Source organism: Phyllopteryx taeniolatus, chromosome 11 (assembly GCF_024500385.1).
Source record: "Phyllopteryx taeniolatus isolate TA_2022b chromosome 11, UOR_Ptae_1.2, whole genome shotgun sequence".
In the NCBI taxonomy this organism is placed as follows: Eukaryota; Metazoa; Chordata; class Actinopteri; order Syngnathiformes; family Syngnathidae; genus Phyllopteryx; species Phyllopteryx taeniolatus.
The window spans coordinates 12,642,587-12,664,494 of NC_084512.1; the positions used below are offsets into that span (position 1 = coordinate 12,642,587).

Consider the following 21,908-nt stretch of genomic DNA (forward strand, 5'->3'; position numbering starts at 1 on the left):
GGGGCGATGGATCATTGTCAACAGCCTCTTAAAATCGACCACACGTCTTGTTTTTATAATTTATTCGTGTATTTATTTATGTTATCGTCTTATTAAAACCTAACTAACCTTCTGTAAACTATGGCTAATTTCAGACAGAATTTTTTTTTCAATTCTTTGCATGTTTTTACATTATTGTGGAATTGACAATAAAGCTTCTTCAATCTTGAAAGTACTTTAGGACAGGTGTTTTTGGTGAGTAGATTCGCTTACCTTTTAGGATATGTATGATAAGTATTCATGTCTTTTTGTTGTTATGTAATAACCTTTGCAAAAAGAAAACTTTTCTCGGGCATTGTCCCAGTGTGTAACAGCTGAAGTGGAAAGTTGACAACAAAAAGGTTGCGCTTCTTTGCTGTGTGTGAGTGTGTGTGCGTTGGGATCACCTGCGGACCACGTCACTGGGTGCTGTCTCATGTGGAGTGGTGTGTTTGAGAGGCCTGTCGAAGTAAAGCTCCTGTCAGTGCCTGGCCTGAGGGTGTGCACTGATGAAAGGCCTCTTCATCATCCTAATGGGTTACACAAACCTCTTCACCAGCACTGAGTGGGACACCCAGAGAGGGAGTCAGTCCACACATACTGACCAAAAAAACACTATATTGAAAAAATATGCCCCGTAAACAAAACAAAACGATGCTGTTGGGAGTCATTGGCCTGCTGACCCTGGGCTGCCTGTAGTTTTTGAGAGGCTCAGTGGATCAGAACCATTCAAATAATTACTTTTTCAGATTGCTAGAGTCCACCAATGCATGATGAACAGGTAAGTGTCTAATATACTGCCCAGTGCAGACCTTGCTAACAGTGATACACACACACACACACCCTATGAGAATATTGTCTACATATAGGATGGTTTTTTACTGTGTATGCAACCAATGGACTAACCAAACATTGAGGCTTAAATACTGTGGATCTAAAAAAGATGCCATGTTTTTGTGATATAAAGAAATAAGACTATGATAAATCCTTTCAAAACTTTTTCCATCATTAATGTGACCTATACAGTATACAGTATACCCTGTACAACTCAATGAAACAAAATAAATCTTTTCGAGACGGGGAAGTAAAAAAATAACTATTATAACTGGTGATGTGGCTGTATTCAGAAAGAACCAATATCATTCAAACTCCTGTAAAATGTTATGTAATCATACATACCTGCCTCTATTTACAGTGCCTCTGACTAACCCCAAAATTCAGATGTTCATTTTTTTTGCTTTCAAGCAGAAGCCACAGTGCAACCACATTATTATTTTTTTTTTTTTTCCTCAATTGAGTTGTACAGGTTATAGTTAATGTTATTGGAAGAAGTTTGAAATTAGTTACCTTGGTCTCATATTTTAATATCACAAAAACCTGGTGTTTGAACAGGGTTGCATAGACCTTATATATCTTTCTGTGCCAAAAAGGGACATTGTCTTGTAAGTGCTAAAATGTGCAGGTTTTGTTGCATATCACCGTATGTACCACCCTGATTGTCACATGAAAAAAGGTTGTAGTTTTCATAATAACACAACACAAGTAAACATTAGTTGACAGCTTCAGCACCAGAGCTGAGAATCTATCTATTCACAGCCATTGCTATATGTTAGCTGTGTAACTCTATATTGTTTTGGAAACAAGAGCATACTCTGTTTTTATAAATTGTTTCACTAAAAAGTTTCAAGACTAGACAGACAATTTCAATATGTTAAAAATTCAAAATTATTGTAAGTGAATTTACAGGGTGTCATAGTCACAGTATTTTTCTGAATGAAACCTTTGTCATTATATAGTTGGTGGTACAGTGACATAACTCAAGATGCACTGGTGTACCATTTTAATGCAGTTTGTTGTGAATTTGCTCAATTTGCTTGGCTGACTCACCAGAAGCGTAACCTGCCAAGTCCAGGTGATGGCAGAAGGAGGAGACAAGAAAGTCTTGAGGGTGAGCGAGAAAACAGTCATCTTGGCATCGCTTGTGTGACAACCATCTTCCAACTGATGTACACATGAGCTTTTCACTCTCATTTGCGTATTTCTTTAGATTTTTACATATTTATTTTGCATATCTGTCTTCATCGGCATTCTTCCAGTCAGTCCGTCATAGTTGTCCCAATTATGGGATTTGTTCTAACCTCTTTTCCCTACTCCTCTTATCTACAGGTCGAGGGCATGTTTTTAGCTGCAGGGCAGAGCAGCAAAGAATGTCAGTCAGTAGCCAAAGCCTCATGAATGATTGACGCATTAATGTTGACTCATCACACTGGGGGAAAGGACTAATGTCTTTAAACTAAAACATAAGATTGCAAGTTAGAGGCTACGCATTTTTCATCAGTTCACACATGCTCTCAATGATAGTTTTTGCCTTTGACAGTATCTGATATAAAAATGGTACAAATATTTCGCCTATAACCCACCAGCTACACACATAGTCACTGAGGCTAGGCCAACGTGTCTTGGGATTTCGCCGATGCAATGGGACGTAATGAAGAAGCAGAGTGACGCAAACACTTACGGTGTTTGTGTGGCTCGTTGTTCCTCACTTTGTCACATGTGCTGTCATTTGTGGAGAGGCTCGTGAGCTCTGCCATGAGCGGCGCACATATTGCCTCACTCGCTCTCTGTAGTATGTGTACGCATGTGTGTGTTGTGATAGTCGTCACACGCACACGGCACGTCGATCCGCTGTCAAACCGGCTCATCTGTTCATTAGCATGACAGAGAAGCTCCCCTGCCAAAGCAGTTAGTCACAAGAATCAGCCCCTGTCACAACACATTATAGCAGCAGGCTTCTCCAATAGAACCAGATACTGTGGCCACCATAGCCAATGTGCATACACACACACACACACACACACTCACTCACTCATAGTTATCAAGAGTTGCACTTGAACTACACCCAGGGACTATTTCTATGTCTCTCTCCATTTCTTTTTCCCTCGCTCTTTCCATCAACATACCTTCTCTCTTTCCTCACGTAGCTCCTGGCGCAGCTACCCACTTACACCCTTGGCTCCCTCCTCCCAGCTACCAGCTTCTTGTACTTGCCCCTCCATCGCTCCCATTTTCTAGTCCTTTTGCTCAAATTCTTTCCTCAACTACCTTTATTTCTGTCTTCCCCAGTCTTTGCTCACAGTCTTCGTAAAGCTCCAAGAAATGCGGCCCTTTCATTTTTAATCCATCTGTCTTCTCCTGCAATATATCACCGTCTCTCACCAAGCCCCCGACATTCTCCTCTCTCTTTAATTATCACCTGATCAGAGTGTCTGATTTCATTTGTACAGCGCCAGTTGACTTCCTGTCTCTTGGGCATGCAGAGTTGTCATATCAAATCATGAAAAACACATATGTTGTGACGCCTTCTGCGAAACCTTTTCATAATCACGGTGGTTGTCACTTGTTAAAGCCACATTTTCACCAAATACACAAGATTTCACTTACCTTTTTTTCTAGTCTGTTTGTTGCCTGTAGTAATCAAGCCAGATTCCAAATCACTTGTTTGGGGCATCATTTGTCACCAATTGTGAGCTTCTGACCGCTCATACAGCAGTTGGAGGAATTTCTTAAGTGTCAGAAATGTGTACAAAATTTGGTTGGCCACGAAAATCATGGACTACAGTTTCTAAAATTGGAGCCTTTTCACCGACCTGCCCCTGGTCAAAGTGAATGAACAGTATGTACAAATCATCTTTTGAAGAGTGTAGAGCAGTGATTCCCAACCAGTGTGCCATGAGCAATCTTCAGGTGTGCCATGGGAAATTATCAAATTTTACTTAACTGCTCAAAAAATTATTCATTTACAAGAAATAATGTGTCTTGGTTCCTCTATTTATGCCAGTGAGGCATTGTGACAGACAACAAATGAATGGTCTTCTATTGGATGGCAGGAAGTACATACAGTAATTACTGTGTATCTACTTTCTGTGAGATTATACACTTGTGTCTCTTTCCTTGAGATTTCAGCACTGATCAAGAAAGAAAGGAAAACATTAGCATTGTTTTAACACAAACAGTCCCCTTTTTACTTTGTTTGACAGAGATAAACAGTTTGACCCAAGCATTACCGAACTCTACAGGACTGAAGTAGTTGGTTCATATACTATGAACATGAACACTTTAATCATTGGCTGTCGAAGGCAATTCACTCATGCAGTGTGAGTTAAAATTTAAAGACAACACTTCTCAATTCATATTTACAATCATATCCCCATCTAACATGTAACACCTTTTAAGTTTCTTGGACAGAGAGTTCAATGTCTATAACCCATCCATCAAGCCGTACTCGAAAGTGTTAATCCTCATTAGGGTTGTGGGTTTATCAGCATATCCCAGATGACTTTGGGTGTGAGGTGGGGTACACCCTGGTTGCCAACCAATTGCAGGGCTCAGAGAGAGAAACAACCATTTATACTCATATTCACACCTAAGGACTGGTCAGAGTCACATAAGACGTTTTGTGTGTGTGTGTGTGTGTGTGTGTCTGAATGAAGCAACAAGTTTAACTTAAAAGGTTGACCAATTGTGTGTGATTGTGTAACAACTGCTGTTGTGACTCAAGTGTTTACAATATGCTTCTTAGAGAAAAAACTGTGGAGATGCTTCCAGTTATAAGCTTCCCTTTGCAAGATTTTGGAGTTTGTCAATGGATATTGTTGTCCAGCCACACTCACCATCTCTGGTGCAGTTCATCTCATCAGGTGTTTGATGGAGTTTTGGGGGATTGGGTTTTTAAGTTCTTCACACCACACTCATCCAACCCTGCATTTGTGGACTTTTTTGCTAGATAAGAATTAAAAATCAGGGTGAAATAAAATTTCATGCTCAAATCCCGCTTTATTAATGGATTTTCTTGTTGGGAGAATATTGTAATTTGAGTAAGTAGATGCAATCCTGAGAACCACACAAACTGTCTTCTTGTTGTCCTACACAGACTTGGTGTCAGAGAATAATGAAAGAGGAGTAGGACCTCTAAGCATGGGTTATTTGCAACAATTTAGCGTGTTATAGAGAGGAATGTGTAATTTCACAGTCTGTATGTCTCCAATCTGACTGGAATCCCGACTGTGGTGGACTGACTGGTTTTGACGAGGTCTTTTAAGTGTGAGGTCATGTGCACAAGTCCGCCCTCCTTTGTGTAAGGACCGCTAAGGGATACCAAAGTGGGGTAAGAAACAGTACAGATTTACCTGGAAGGGAAAATCTGTCAGCAAGGAGTGGTCATGAGGACCGATTGGCATTTGTTAAAAGACAAACACTTATTAAAAAAACAAGCAAGTCTAATGCATTAGTGCTAGTTGTGTTTATGGGGTTTGCTGTGTAAGTGTCTGCATGTGGCAATAAAGAAGTGGGTAAGGACAAAGTCAGGTGGAGTTTATTTCAGGACTAGTTAGCACATCTGCCTCACAGTTCAGCCTCGCCTGTGTGGAGTTTGCATGTTCTCCCCGTCCCTGTGTGGATTTTCTCCGGGTACTCTGGTTTCCTCCCACATCCCAAAAACATGCGTGGTAGGTTAATTGAAGACTCTAAATTGTCTGTAGGTATGAATGTGAGTGCGAATGGTTGTTTGTTTTATATGTGCCCTGCGATTGTCTGGCGACCAGTTCAGGGTGTACCCCGCCTCCCGCCCGAAGTCAACTGGGATAGGCTGCAGCATGCCAGCGACCATAGTGAGGATCAGCGGTATGGAAAATGAATGAATGAATGAAAGTGGTAACTTTACCACAAAGGGTTAGGGACATTGTGATTGTGGGAGTGGTGGTGGTGTTTTTGTTTTTTCGGAAAGGGGGGTGTAGAGTGTGTGTGTGTGTGTGCTTAATTACAGGGGCCCAGAGAGGTGAGGCCTATAATCAGCTTGCCCTCAGGAAGGAATGCACCTCATCTTCTCGTGTAATTACTCCCATTTAAATGGCCCCAACTTCCATTGTACTGCTCATCTTTTCACAGTGTTTATGTGCACACACACACACAGACACACATATATATATATATATTACACTCTACACTCAAACACACACACACCCACACACATGCAATAAATGAAAAGGGACATATAGGCTGCAACCAAATCTTGCAAGGTAAGCAGGCAAAACAAAAACAAAAAAGGGAAGTGTGTGATCTATACTGTAGTTAATGTCTGTGTAGGCTGCAGGCCTCTAGAGGACTGTGCTCCAAGTGAATACCAGCCATGGCAACCAGCCACACTGGGTAGATTTCTGGGCATTGCTCATCAGGCAGCTGCACAGTCGTGGGGCAGACAAGCATTGGCGCCGTATGCAAAACACTTACTGTACTGTTGTGACTAGACGCGTGTTGGTCTAACCTGACCTCTAAGTGCGACATTGCTCTGTAATTTCGAGAGCATAATAGGAAAACGTTGTGTCACCCACGGTGCCTCCTCCTTCTGCCTCTCCCTCTGCACCTTTGATAGTGATTGATTGTGCTACTTGCCTACTCCCGTGTTCCCATGCAGCAGGAGGTCTCTGGGGCGCGCACACAAACGGCACAGGGCCACTTTTTGATGGGCTATGATTAATGAGCTCTGTGGGGGTGGCGCCCTCTAGCTGCGGCAGAATACATTTCCAGCCAAAACAGGGCCCACCCCCTGCTTGTCCAGTCCACTCTACGGCACTGGTAGCGCCAGTGGGTTGGCTGCTACAACACAACCACAAATCCTCTTAGCGCTCCCAATCTTGCAGTCCCACTTACCCATACATTTAAAAACACACTCACGCAGTCTCACTTTGAGTAGACTGTCCCTTGTGTTGCACACAGGGATAATAATAAACCAGCCAGTACAGTGTATACAATCAATTCTTGTCACAGTAGCACTACAAATTCACAGTAGCACTACAAATTCTAGTATCTATTCATATGCAATAATAGTAACTCTACCATATTTGCCATATCAAACCTCTATAATGGATTTTTTTTTATCATTATACATTTAAAGTTTAATGTGTTTAGAGTTTAAACTCTTTTAAATTGTCCAACTTTTTAAAACTCTGGCTAACAAAGTTATTACAACTATGAATTTCCAGGCAGCAAAGAGTTGGAAGAATCAAAGCATTTGAATGTGTGTGGCTGCCGGTGTTAAGGATTAAGTCTGTTGGAGTCCTCATGGAGAGTACAAAGTGTCAGAGCCATGTGGTGCTCATATTGGTGACAGTATCAAAATATCCATACAAGAAATTCACAAGGCCATCATGTAACAACCACAGGGACACAGTGTTAGATCTGCGCAATCTTAGCGGGATGTCAAAATCTGCTTCCTGCCTCCTGCTGTCTGGGTAACCACAATGAAGTGTGTGTGTTTGTTTACAAGTGAATTCCTTATTAAAAGATGTCTTTTTTTCTCTCTCTCTGCCGCTGTTGAAGGAGGCTGCTTGAAGTAGAATTGGTTGCACAAGTGTGTGTGTGTGTGTGTGTATGTGGGCTTAGTCAGATGGGCAAACTCTATGAATCTTCACACTCGGTCGGCCTTTGTTGATTTGAGAAGAGATGCTGTGTCCAACCTGCACTCCAATCACCACATGCCAACATACACATTCTGTAAATTTCCATGCACATATCATCTAAAATGTAACAATTTTTTATTCTATGCATTTCTTCGGTCTGCCCCCCGTTGACTGTTGTTTGCACTGATGATGATGAAGTCAGTTGGTCCATAAATCACTCAATGTAATTGTCCTTTAAGGAAGTCAAGGAGAAACTGTCTCACTCCATCCATCCTTGCTACTTTCAGCCTGCCTCTGGCTGTGTGTGCACGTGTGTATCTGCATAGGTATGTGTGGTGGGGGACTGTGGCAGTTGTTCTTTGAAAGTGTGATGATCATGTGGAACATTTGATGACTGTGTGTGTGCACATTTAGTGGTGAAGTTTAGTTCCGCTCGCCACAAATGAAATAGTAAACTTGGTCTTACACAGAATTTCTGAAAGTACAATGTCATGCACATTTGTACAGATCTGAATTATACTGTACTGCTTAATAAGAACATGGCTTTTGGCTTTCTGTTCATACAGCTGTTTGTCCACAGTGACTCATTTGTACTTCCTAGCTGTGGGCTGTTGTTGTACCTATTTGTGTGTTAACTGAAGCCATTTGAATGCAGCAGCCAGGACTGGAGTTGAGAGAGAAAGACAAAAAGCATTTTTATGTCGTACACCCAACTGGAGCGGAGGAAGAGAAATTATTTGCTGTTGTTTGTTGGCTTTTGTCCTGGCAGGACACCTGAACTACAGGTATACTGTGTAGGGGGAATCTGCATGCATGCTCTTTATTGTAATGTCTCCCTGTAGTTTAACAGCTAAAGTTTGCACATTTGAGCGCAGTGTGGAATGGTAAAGAAAATTACATTCTTTTGACTCCTCACTGGAGTCCGCATACTGAGACTTACGATTGTGTGTTTACGATGTATTTGCAAGTGAGAGGCTGAGGGGAGATTGTACCATCGTGGTGAGATGTGCAGACATCAACTAGATTCAGGTACTTACTAACCCCATCCTTTCTCCACTCGTCGATTAGTGGCTCTTGACCTGTCTCTGGCCAAGCTTTCTTGTCTTTCCAGCACATCTCTTTGGTCCAGACGACTCCCAGTCCTGCCTTCTTGTGTGGTCACGCTCCATTACTGTCACATTGATTACATAGCATTGAGGCTCTCAGTGTGCCACACACTCACAGCCTTAGTTTTACTACACACATTTTCACCAAGCGGTACAGACCATTTCAGCTAACCACAGTACAATTTGGTAGAGAAAACCCTGACTTAATGTTTGTTTCTATTGTGGTGTGTGGATGAAAATGGTTTTGCCCTGGCCTTTAAGCCATTTACCGTACATGTGAACTGTGTTTTGGAGCCTGAAAACATTTCATTAATGTCTGAATAGCATAATTGCCCAAGTCATTTTTAACTTACTGTCACAATATCAATTAAAAGGAAATACCAATGTGCTTGTTATAAATTGTGTCTTTGACTTTGTTTGTGTAGTGTAGATTCTCAGTCATCCAGGTCATGGTAATCCGCAAAGTTTGAATCAAGGCAACTGGGCTTTGCTTGCTGGCTTGTTTTTTCTTGCTTTCTGAAAACGTTAAAAAAATTACTTTGGCAGTTATGATGTTAGGCCAGCGATTTGGGGAAAAAAAATACATCTAATTCTGGACACTTTTAAATACAACATTGTTCTCATTTACACTGAACAAAAATATAAATGCAACACTAGTTTTTCTCCCATTTTTCGTGAGGTGGACTCTAAGATCTAAAACTTTTTCTACATACCCAAAAGGCCATTTCCCTCAAATATTGTTCACAAATCCGACTAAATCTGTGTTAGCGAGCATTTCTCCTTTGTCGAGATAATCAATCCCACCTCACAGGTGTGGCATATCATCATGCTGATTAGACAGCATGATTATTGCACAGGTGTGCCATAGGCTGGCCACAATAAAAGGCCACTTTGAAATTTGAAGTTTTATCACACAGCACAATGCCAAAGATGTCGCAAGTTCTGAGGGAGCGTGCAGTTGGCATGCTGACTGCAGGAATGTCCACCAGAGCTGTTGCCTGTGAATTGCATAAGCAGTCTCCAAAGGCGTTTCAGACAATTTGGCAGCACATAAACCGGCCTCACAACCGCAGACGACACCAGCCCAGCACCTCCACATCCAGCATGTTCACCTCCAAGATTTTCTGAGACCAGCCACCCGGACAGCTGCTGCAACAATCGGTTTGCATAACCAAAGAATTTCTGCACAAACTGTCAGAAACCGTCTCAGGGAAGCTCATCTGCATGCTCGTTGTCCTCATCGGGTTCTCGACCTGCCTGCAATTCCTTGTCGTAACCGACTTGAGTGGGAAAATGCTCACATTCGATGGTGTCTCGCAGGTTGGAGAGGTGTTCTCTTCATGGATGAATCCCGGTTTTCACTGTTCAGGGCAGATGGCAGACAGCGTGTGTGGCGTTGTGTGGGTGAGCGGTTTGCTGATGTCAACGTTGTTGATCGAGTGGCCAATGGTGGCGGTGAGGTTATGATATGGGCAGGCGTATGTAATGGGCAACGAACACAGGTGCATTTTATTGATGGCATTTTGAATGCACAGAGATACCGTGATGAGATCCTCAGGCCCATTGTTGTGCCATTCATCCACAACCATCACCTCATGTTGCAGCATGATCATGCATGGCCCCATGTTGCAAGGATCTACACACAATTCCTGGAAGCTGAAAACATCCCAGTTCTTGCAGAGCCAGCATCTCTGGTGCTCTTGATCGGCATATACGACAGCGTGTTCCAGTTCCTGCCAATATCCAGCAACTTCGCACAGCCATTGAACATTCCACAGGCCACAATCAACAACCTGACCAACTCTATGCCAAGGAGATGTGTTGCACTGTGTGAGGCAAATGGTGGTCACACTAAATACTGCATGTTTTTCTGACCCCCACCCGAGACCCCCACAATAAAGCAAAACTGCACATTTCAGAGTGGCCTTTTATTGTGGCCAGCCTAAGGCACACCTGTGCAATAATCATGCTGTCTAATCAGCATCTTGATATGTCACACCTGTGAGGTGGGACGGATTATCTCGACAAAGGAGAAATGCTCACTAACACAGATTTAAACAGATTTGTGAACAATATTTGAGGGAAATGGCCTTTTGTGTATGTAGAAAAAGTTTTAGATCTTTGAGTCCAGCTCACAAAAAATGGGAACAAAAACAAAAGTGTTGCATTTATATTTTTGTTCAGTGTATTTCCTCACACTGAAAAGGCTGAAAGGAAAGAATATCGATCTATGTTAAGTCATTTTGTTTGTGCACACTGACAAATTTCATTTTCAATCAGTGACACACATTTTTAGGTTTATTTTGTAGTAGGCTATAGTATGTCCTAAAAAAAAAAAAATCGTAATTCTAAAAGTAAACTCAAGGTTTCTATTAAATCTTTTGGTGTGTGATTATATATGTTGAGCCATGAACATACATTATATTTTTGACAATTATTTTAGTACCCTTCATCACTATCAAACTGAATTGAAAAGGTTCTTTATACAATAAAAGTAGAAGTGACTTCTTAAACACAGGTTAGCATGTTAGCGTGTCTCTGTACATGTTTTTCTTGAAAAGAATGTCCCGAACCCAATGCTTTCCAACTGTCTGTTTTCTACCATTAGAGCAATAAAAGTCATGTTGTGTCGCAATGCAAGGAGCTGTTGGTCCTCCTAACTGCACAAATTGCCGGCTGCTGAGCTCTGATGGATGTTTGTACACTGGCCCAAAAACACCGATTCCACTTAAAACCTCCCAACTCCATTATCTCTGAGAGAGACTGGGCAAGAGAAAGACATTGTCTGTTGCTCTCTTACCTCCATCATCTAAAAGTGTTTTAATTAAAGTGTGCAGGCCCCAGAATACACACACCCACTCACGCACACGAAGTAAGAGGTTTATCCAAATTCGCAGGGCTCTTCTCTCATTCTTTCTAAGTGAACCACCATCTCGCTCTATTGGGCTGTCTCTAGTGCTATTCCCCCCCGCCACCTTACCCTACCCGCGCCCGCTCTCCCCATGCCTGACAAGTGACAGGCTGTGTGGGTTTTTTTTTTTTTTTTTCAGCTGATGTTTGAACACCGAACAATCAATGCTGGGCAACGAGAGAGAGCGTGGGTGAAAGGTGGGGAGGAGCAACAAAATTGGTTATTGACAGAGAGTTCAAAGTCTGAAAGGCTGTAAGCGACATTCTAGCAAGAAGACAGAGGAAGAGAACAAACAGAGAGCGAGCGTTATAGAAGCACCATGACAATTGCCATCCATGTTCAGATGTGTTAATGTTTTCTTCACCCTTGTGTGCACCTGCAAGTGTACCCACTAAGAGTTTTGCATGTAACTTTTATCAAGGTTATGCATGGCATAACCTGCTGTAATTGTTGTATTACTGATATCTCACTGTGTGACAAAAGAGATGTAGTGGTTTTTTTTTGTTTTGTTTTTTTTGCTGATTGGAGGGCACACTGTGGACTTCCTGGTCATGTGATCTTCACCACTGATGAGATCAGAATCCGAATCACAACCATCTTTATTTGCCAAGTATGTCCAAAAAACACACAAGGAATTTGTCTCCGGTAGTTGGACCCGCTCTAGTATGACAACAGACAATTAACAGAGAACACTTTTGAGACATAAAGACATTGAGAAAAACAGTCACTGAGCAATCTCTTATTTATAACTCTGAAGTTCTGGGCAACTGTTGAAATTCCAATGTGTACAACCTCAGGGGCATTCAACAGGTTCACTAATCACTATACCGTATTGTGTTATTTTGGCTTACTTTGCTGTCCTCCAGCCATACATCATTCATTTCTTTTTCTCATACATCACTGGCCCTGTCATTGCTTTAAAAAAAAAAGTGAAACATTTTTGTCAGTACAGAGTCTATGTGTAGAAATTCTTTGGATAAGTTTATGTGAGAGGCTGTCAGGAGATGCTCTGTAGGGATGACTGACTAATAGGTGTCTTTGGGTTTAGAGAGAGCTCTTTAACTATACCTCCACCATTGATTAGAATCCCATAAATCCCACTGATCTTGACTTTAGAGGCTCCTAAACTTGCACTCTTGCTTGCCATCGCTTTCAGCCTTGCTTTGCTCTAATGTCTGAGCAAAGAGTCTGCCAGGGGGGGAGGTGGGCTAGAGGGTGGTTAGTGGAGAACTGTTCATGTTCCTAAAATAGAAGATTGTAAGTCTAAGTAGTTTCTCTTGTTCTAAGGTTGTGGAGTAACTGCTCATGTTGAGCTTGATACATTTATAACACCATGAAAATGTACACGCCCCGAGTCTCATTGTTGAAAGCCTGCACACGTTTTAGTTTTATTGAACAATGATGCTAAATTGTGATATTGCCATGTTTGAATGTGAAAAACTTGAAGGAATGATGAATTTAACACATTGATGGAATTTGTTTAAGCACCACTGGAGCCGTGTAAAAAAAAAAATACAAAGCATTTCAAAACAATGACAAATTACTTTTGAAAGCATGCACTGTGGTAACTGCTCAGCTGCTGTGGTCTGCCATAAGTTCTCTTATTGAAATATAAAAAGGTAACTCCACTGAGGCTCAACATTATTCCTATGTCCTAGTTAACCACTAAGGTGTAAAGTTCATCTCGGTTTGCCATGGTACAGATCAGTAAACTAATCAGGTTTGCGTTTCCACTGGAGGGTGCTAAACTGGGGTGGTGATAGCTGCATGGGCTACAAAAGTATTTACATCATACCATACCAGAGATGTAATTACCGGTAATAAAACAAAACAAAAAATAAACGTGACACACTGCTAACAGTTCTAAAATATCTGTCAACAAGAAATGCAGATGATGTTGGTAACTGACAGATATTTAAAGGAGAAAAACACATGGTTGACTTTTTATAATATTTCATTTTAAAATTCCTCCCTTCAGTGTGATTCTTTTGAACAGTGGTTTTCTTAACATCAACCTGAGCTTACAATATAAGTTGCATTGAGTTGATGCCTGAATTCTAAAGACAAAAACAGTTTGAATAAAAACTAGAAGGATGGAAGATGGTGTCCTTTCTACCAATAAAAGCTTTATGCAGAAATGTCAGTGGGTATGTGTCGTATTGAGCACGTCACCAGATAATGTCAGGATCAGAGCTGCCTCTCCAATGAAGGTCATCCGCAACTCTCTTATTTAGAAACGTGGACTGATGTGATGGCTTTGGAAGGCCTTTATTGACCATATTTTGGCAGGCTGATCCACAGAAAACCAGCAAAATAAAAATGCTGAGGTGTTTCTTAGGGAGAACAATCATTTCAATCAGCCCCTGTCTTTGTTCGTCAATGTTTTCAGAGAGCAGCGACTACAGTGATGCTGAGGTTCTCCCGGACTCCTATCCATCAGCACCAGCAGAACCTCTCCCAGAATTCCTGCTCGAACCAGAGGATGCTTTTATTGTTAAGAACCGACCCGTTCAGCTTCGGTGCAGGGCGTCACCAGCAACACAGATCTACTTCAAGTGCAATGGGGAGTGGGTCAATCAAAATGATCATGTAACCAGGGAGAGCTTGGACCAGAGCACAGGTGAAGATCAAAGATGCCCAGTGAACAAAACTACAGACACTCAGCAATGTCACCTTGTATTTTACAGACCTAAACAGCATACTCAGTTACAAACATCATTTTCAACTACATGTTCCATTAGTTCTTTCAAGGTTTTATGTGCACATTAACTGCAATTGGCCTGCCGCCAACTCATAGCAAATGTACATTATCTCTCTCTATTGCTGTCTCACCACAGGGCTGGTGGTGAGGGAGGTGGACATCTCAGTGTCAAGGACCCAAGTTGAGGAGCTGTTTGGGTTGGAGGACTACTGGTGTCAGTGTGTAGCCTGGAGCTCAGCTGGCACCACCAAGAGCAACCGCGCCTACGTCCGCATTGCATGTCAGTTTTTGGCAACTTTTTGCTTTTCATGTCATCTGTCAAGCATACGTGCAAACTAATATGCTGTCATCCGGCATGACTGTGTGAGTTGTTGTGTGATTGACAGTCCTGTTGTGAAGGTACAAATGGGAGAAAAGAATGACAGCGTGACACTGAAATTACATAAACTCTTTGTTAGTGATAAATTGAATGGTGTTCAGCAGTCACAAAGCCACTTTCACTTACTGCAGATCTGTTTTTCTGCCCTCTAGACTTGAGGAAAAACTTTGAGCAGGAGCCACTGGGGCGGGAGGTGCGACTGGAGCAGGAAGTCCTGTTGCAGTGTCGGCCCCCAGAAGGCATGCCCCCTGCTGAGGTAGAACTCTCTTACATCACCCTCGTCTTCATGTGATATTATTGTTATTATTGGAACCGGGTAGATACAATTGATAAATAGGCTACCGTCCATCACCACATAGATTTTGTGTGTAACATTCAACCACTAAAACATTTTTTTTTCTATTTAGGAATGCCAGAAACAACTTCAATGTGACATCTTAATGAAGATATAATGTGCTTTACTATTTGTTTCACACTAAATAATTTTTTTTTTAAAACTATAAAATTATATCGTTAATGCTAAAATGTGCATGAACAATATCATTTTAGTTAAAGAGCTGCTCAATACTGGTGTGTATACATTACAGAAACATGAAAAAAAATGATTTTGGTACACCTATAATGTAATTTTAGGGCATCTGTTGTACAAAACTTGCATTGTCCATCCATCCATCCATCCATTTTCCTCCGCTTATCCGAGGTCAGGTTGCGGGGGCAGCTTAAGCACGGAAGCCCAGATTTCTCTCTCCGCAGGCACTTCGTCTAGCTCTTCCGAGGGGATCCCAAGGCATTCCCAGGCCAGCCGAGAGACATAGTCTCTCAAGTGTGTCCTGGGTCGTCCCCGGGGTCTCCTCCTGGTGGGACGTGCCTGGAGTGCCTCATCAGGGATGCAACCTAAACAGATGCCCGAGCCACCTCATCTGGCTCCTCTCAATGCAGAGGAGCAGTGGCTTGACTCTGAGCCCCTCTCGGATGACCGAGCTTCTCACCTTATCTCTAAGGGAGAGCCCGGACACCCTGCGAAAGAAACTCATTGCAGCCGCTTGAATAATCTTGTTCTTTCAGTCACAACCCACAGCTCGCGACCATAGGTGAGGATAGAAACATAGAACGACCGGTAAATCAAGAGCTTTGCAACATTAGATGCTGCACCGATCCGCCTGTCGATCTCCCGGTCCATTCTTCCCTCACTTGTGAACAAGACCCCGAGATACTTGAACTCCTACACTTGGGGCAGGTTCTCCTCCTTGACCCAGAGAGGGCACTCCACCCTTTTTTGACTGACGACCATGGCCTTAAATTTGGAGGTGCTGATTTTCATCCCAGCCATTCCAGCGTCATCTGCAAAAAGCAGCAACATGATAGTGATGTCATCAAACCAAACCCCCTCAACACCCTGCCTGGTCCTAGAAATTCTGTCCACAAAGGTAACGAACAGAATCTGCAACAAAGGGCAGCCTCCAACTCTCATTGGAAACGAATACGATTTACTGCCGGTATTGTGGAACAAACTCTGACACCGGTCATACAGGAAGCGAACAGCCCTTATCAGGAAGTCTGGTACCCCGTACTGCCGGAGAACCCCCCACAGGACTCCCAGAAGGACACGGTCGAACGCCTTCTCCAAGTCCACAAAACACATATAGACTGGTTGGGCGAACTCCCATACACCCTCGAGGACCCTGGTGAGGGTGTAGATCTGGTCCATTGTTCCATGGCCAGGACGAAAACCACGCTGCTCATCCTGAATCTGAGATACGACTTCCTGATGGATCCTACTCTCCAGAACCCATGAATAGACTTTACCAGGGAGGCTGAGGAGTGTAGTAGTTGGAACACACCCTCCAGTCCACCTTCTTAAAAAGGGGGACCACCACCCTGATCTGTCAATCCAGAGGCACTGTCTCCAGTGGCCTGTTAACCAGGACTGCCCCCCACAACACCCAGAGCCTTTAGGAACTCGGGGTGGATCTCATCCACCCCTGGGGCCCTGTCACCAAGAAGCTTTTTAACCACCTAGGTGACCTCAACCCCAGATATAGAAGAACCCACCTCAGAGTCCCCGGACTCTGCTGCCTCATGGGAAGGCGTGTCAGTGGAATTGAGGAGGTCGTCGAAGTATTCGGCCCACCGAGTCAGACGCCCCATCCCCAGTATGCACAGTGTTGATGGTGCACTGCTTCCCCCTCCTGAGACGCCGGATGATGGACCAGAATTTCTTCGAAGCCATCCGGAAGTCATTCTCCACGGCCTCACCGAACTCCTCCGATGCCGGAGCTTTTGCCTCAGCGACCACAAAAGCTGCGTTCCGCTTGGTCAGCCGGTACCCATGAGCTGCCTCCAAAGTACCATAGGACTCCTTCTTCATCTTAACGGCATCCCTCACCGCTGGTGTCCACCGACAGGCCCCTACCACCTTACGGCCACAGCTCCGGTCGGCTGCCTCAACAGTAGAAGCACGGAACATGGTCCACTCAGACTCAATGTCCCCCGCCTTCCCCGGGACGTGGGTGAAGTTCTGTCGGAGGTGGGAGTTGCAGCTCCTTCTTAAGGGGACTCTGTCCGACATTCCCAACAGACCCTCACAATATGTTTGGGTCTGCCAGGTTGGAGCGGCATCTTCTCCCACAATTGGAACCAACTTACCGCCAGGTGGTGATCGGTTGACAGCTCCGCCCATTTCTTCAGCCGAGTGTCCAAGACATGCGGCAACAAGTCCGATGACAAGCCAAAAAATCGATCATCGAACTGCGGCCTGGGAAAGGGCAACAGAGGTCCATCTAAATTCATCATCATAATGGCCCATTTGAGCAATGCTTTGTCTGGTTCCTCACCTAGGACGTGTTTGCCATGGGTGACCCTACCAGGGGCGTAAATCCCCAGACAATTTAGCTCCTAGGATCAAAAGGACATACAAACCCGTCCACCATGAGAAGGAAGGGGACCTTACATTGTGTGGTGGTTTAATAAATATGTTTAGTACTGTAATTATACAGTATCATTAACAATTGGAAGACACTTGGTGAAAGCCAAATAAGCTATTAGTTATTAGGGATTAATTTTCCTATTTCGTAGTGAGAACTCTATAGATTGTTAATGAGCTCCAAAGTCAACTCCGTTTGTACACCTCCAATGTCTCTTTCCATAAATTTTCAACGAAACCTTTTCAAACTGTCAGGGATTATTGATTATTGATTTGGAAGGATGTCCAAAATACTAGACTAATTAATGATGGCTTCCCAGGGCTAAGTATGAATAAATGATGAAGTCTTCAAAGTTGTTTTGCCAGTTTGAAATAATTCAGATATGCAATATATTTCCAGATTGTCAGAACTTTGTGACAATTCCAGGGATTTTCCAACAAATATACTGCATGTACTGGATATTTTCCATGAATGTATAATGTTTGAATAATGATGTTCTGTCTCCTTTAAGGTGGACTGGCTGAAGAATGAAGATGTCATTGACCCTTCGCAGGACTCCAACTTTCTGATTACCATTGATCACAACCTAATAATCAAACAGGCCAGACTCTCGGACACGGCCAACTACACTTGCTTGGCTCGTAATGTGGTTGCCAAAAGGCGCAGCAGCACAGCAACTCTGATTGTTTACGGTAACAAAGTTCCCCTCCTCTTTTTTTTCTCCTGTACAATTCAGTAGAGCAGGTCATCCAGTGACCGAAGGGCCATTGGTTCTAATCCCGGCTACGACTGTCCGCATTTCGAAGTGTCCTTGGGCAAGACACTGAACCCTAATTTGCTCCCAGTGGGCCTGGCAGCGCCTTGCATGCCCATTGGTGTATGAATGTGTGAGAATGGGTGAATGTGAGGCTTTGTAAAGCGCTTTGGGCACTGTGATGGTGTAGATCAAGCGCTATATAAGTGCACTCCATTTACCATTCAAGTGAAACAAAGCTAACATAGCCCTTTGTTTTGTGTCTTTGTATGTCAGTGAGCGGCGGATGGTCCTCATGGACAGAATGGTCCGAGTGTAACACCAAATGTGGACGGGGTTGGCAGCGAAGAACACGTAGCTGCACCAACCCTGCCCCCCTCAATGGAGGAGCCTTCTGTGAAGGCCCACCCTTCCAGAGAGTGACTTGCACCACACTGTGCCCAGGTTAGCATGACCATCTCATCTGTCTTATTTCTTGTCCCCTGTAGTCACGCAGCTTCACAAATGACACTTTTTAAGCAGTTACTTCAAATAACTGGGGCAACCAGAAGAACATTGAGCTCTGTATTTTTTTTCAATTGGTTAATTGACATTAATGACAACCTACACCAGGGGTGTCAAACTCAAATTCACAGTGGGCCAAAATTAAAAATTGGAACAACGTCACGGGCCGAACTCAATATTTAATGACAAATCACTGCAATGTGCATGTTTCCCTTCTCTGCAGAAATGTAGTGTTAAAGTTTATTATATGACAACAAGCTTAAATTTTGCTTAAACACTGAATCTGGAATAAACAAACTTTAATATTATAAACACGAGAAATCAAATTTGCAATAAAAGACACTGATATTTGTTTGTTGTTTTGTATTTAAATAGATAACATGAATTCTTCTGTCTCTCCATCTTCTATTTATCTATCTCCAACTACCTTCCTTTTTTATGTAAATCTATTTTCGAAGATCAACAACAAAACAACCCCATAAAATAAGAATGTCCTTCAATAAAAATCCAAACTTCAAACTATTAACAGTCCCTTGGCAGGAGTTGATAAAGGGCATTAACAAAAACATTAATTCAATTAAGTTATATTCTTTGTTACAGCCACTTTGCTCCGCACACGACAAACAGGTCTGTCTTTTACTTTAGTGAACAGACAATCGGCCTCCCACTTGTGTTGGAAGTTAGCCGTTTTCCATCTTTCGTTTGGCCATTTTTGGGAAGGGGAAGTGTAAATTTGCTCGAGGAGACTGGTAGCATAGTTGCTAACGACTGCAACAGAAAGGGAAGGGGTGCTCGCCGGTCTTGACTGATGGGCCGACACACTAGCAAAGCATTCTGGGATTTGTAATATTAGTGGCGCATGTGCTATATACTGGCGGGCCAGCTCTAATACACATTTGATATGGTCTTGCGGGCCAAATATAATTACATCGTGGGCCAAATTTGGCCCCCAGGCCTGAGTTTGGCATTTATGACCTACACCCAATTTTTTCAAAAAGCTGAAGTCTTCAATTCACTCTAGTAAACTCATGCAAGCACACTATTATTCAATTTACAATAAGTGAAGTTTGTAACATTTGATTAACGAACTGTGTTATAAATTTTTTTTTTTTTCAGATTATAAATATTAACAAAAATCAACCAATAATGTCACAAAAATGTAATTTAATGAGAAAATCTGATTTTTTTTTTTTTTTTAAACTTAGCATAAAAACCTGACCTGAACAAGAGAAACGGAAGTTGTTTTTGGATTCAGAGATGCAAAATTGTCTTAAATCAGTTTTAACAAAAGCATAGACAACTTTTTTTTTTAAATGATGTTTGTAACCCAGTGTTACCAGCTCAAACGTTGCATCATCACTTGTGAGACTTCTTGCTTTGCCTGCCACACCACCATGACTGAGAAATGAAACCATAAAAGGCATCTTCAAATTTCTAGATGAGCCACTTTCACCTATTATATTTGTCCTCTATGTCATGTATTTACGTCATGCTCGATTCATCGCTGTTACAGAATCGTGGTGTGCTGTTGCTAGCCTCTAATTATTGTGTCATTGCAGTGGATGGAGGCTGGACAGAATGGGCAAAGTGGTCTGCCTGTGGCACAGAGTGCACCCACTGGAGAAGCCGCGAATGTCAAGCCCCTCCACCCAGGAATGGAGGCAAGCACTGCAGCGGGAGCATGATGGAGAGTAAAAACTGTACTGAGGGTCTCTGTACACGCAGTGAGTAAATGTTGAACTCGTATTTCAACCTTAAATCTTCCACTGGACCATGAATACACACTATATCTCTGCGAAGATTTCAATCGCTCAGTATCTGAGAGACGGCACGGTGTTCGACTGGTTAGCACATCTGTCACACAGTTCTGGGGAACGGGGTTCAAATCCCGGCCCCACCTTTGTGGAGTTTGCATGTTCTCCCCGTGCCTGGGTGGGTTTTCTCCGGGTACTCTGGTTTCCTCTCACATCCCAAAAACATGCATGGTAGGTTGAGTGAAGACTCTAAATTGCCTGTAGGTGTGAATGTGAGTGTGAATGGTTGTTTGTTTATATGTGCCCTGCGATTGGTTGGGGACCGGTTCAGGGTGTACCCCGCCTCCTGCCCGAAGATCGCTGGGATAGGCTCCAGCAGCCCGCGACCCTAGTGAGGATAAGCGGTAAAGAAAATGGATGGATGGATGGAGTATCTGAGAGAATGTAGAGTTTCTAAGGCCTCCATCAGGACTCATCCCCTTCGATTATATTTGTTGCCCCAGGTGGTCATTCAAATGACAATAGAACATCTTTTGAAAAGCAATTTCTTTGCACAGTCAGATCATTTTATAGGGTCCAGTGCATGTCAAGTGATTTTATACAAAAAAATTATTCCTCAAGGTGTGAAACCTTGCAGTAGCATAAAAGAACATGAATCCTGCAGAGACAGATGAAAAGAAAAATAGCTACATCCTTGACAGATGTTTCAAGATGGAACATGTTACTTCACAAAGGGAGAAGGCAAGCGACCCACTTCTGAAAAGCACAGATGGAAAGAAATAAGAATGACACAGAGTCGAAAACCTAGCGCTCTGTAAAGCATATTAGAATGAGTCAGACTCGCCCTGACGCCGAGTGTGCGCCCCGTGATGAGCAGGGAGCGATTCAGTTGACAGCGCGACACACATCAAAGAGGCCGCATATACTTAAGAGACATCTACAAAAAGACACAAAAGCAACACGCCCAAATATTCGGTCAAACCGCTACTAAATTCGACTTGGAGGATCGGATGCATCCTCAGAGGAAAGAGTGAGCTTCACTTCGACTCTGAGAAATCCACGCGATTCCTGACACAGTCTTGCATGGAGCAGCAGATTAGAAAAATGTACTTTGTGATCTAACACAACAGTCTCGGGAGATCGCCAGGAAAAGACGCACCCAAGTTATTGTGACACGGAGGGAAGATGAGAAGCAGTCCACTGTGGACAATCTGTGAATGTGTCACTTAGCAAATTACCTACTGTTAAATATATTTTAGAAGTTATCATTTATTTGCTTAGCTTGCATTAGTATTATGGACGATTTTTAGATCGCTGATTGTTTTTATTATTTCAAATATTATTTGGCTCTCTTGTGTCTCATTATTTGTCTTCCCTTTGACGGGAAACAAATGCAGCTG

General features: G+C 42.8%; 1 protein-coding gene across 2 annotated transcripts in view; it reads left to right on the top strand.

The window, feature by feature from the left end:
- Window positions 1-21,908, top strand: part of unc5b (unc-5 netrin receptor B) — a 56,996-nt gene that overhangs the window by 21,022 nt on the left and 14,066 nt on the right. For both annotated transcript variants that reach the window (XM_061789947.1, XM_061789948.1), the window contains exons 2-7: window positions 13,882-14,112; window positions 14,330-14,473; window positions 14,725-14,828; window positions 18,008-18,188; window positions 18,527-18,694; window positions 20,314-20,478. In XM_061789947.1, coding sequence (XP_061645931.1) covers window positions 13,882-14,112; window positions 14,330-14,473; window positions 14,725-14,828; window positions 18,008-18,188; window positions 18,527-18,694; window positions 20,314-20,478 — 993 coding nt within the window. The remainder of the gene's footprint in view (window positions 1-13,881; window positions 14,113-14,329; window positions 14,474-14,724; window positions 14,829-18,007; window positions 18,189-18,526; window positions 18,695-20,313; window positions 20,479-21,908) is intronic.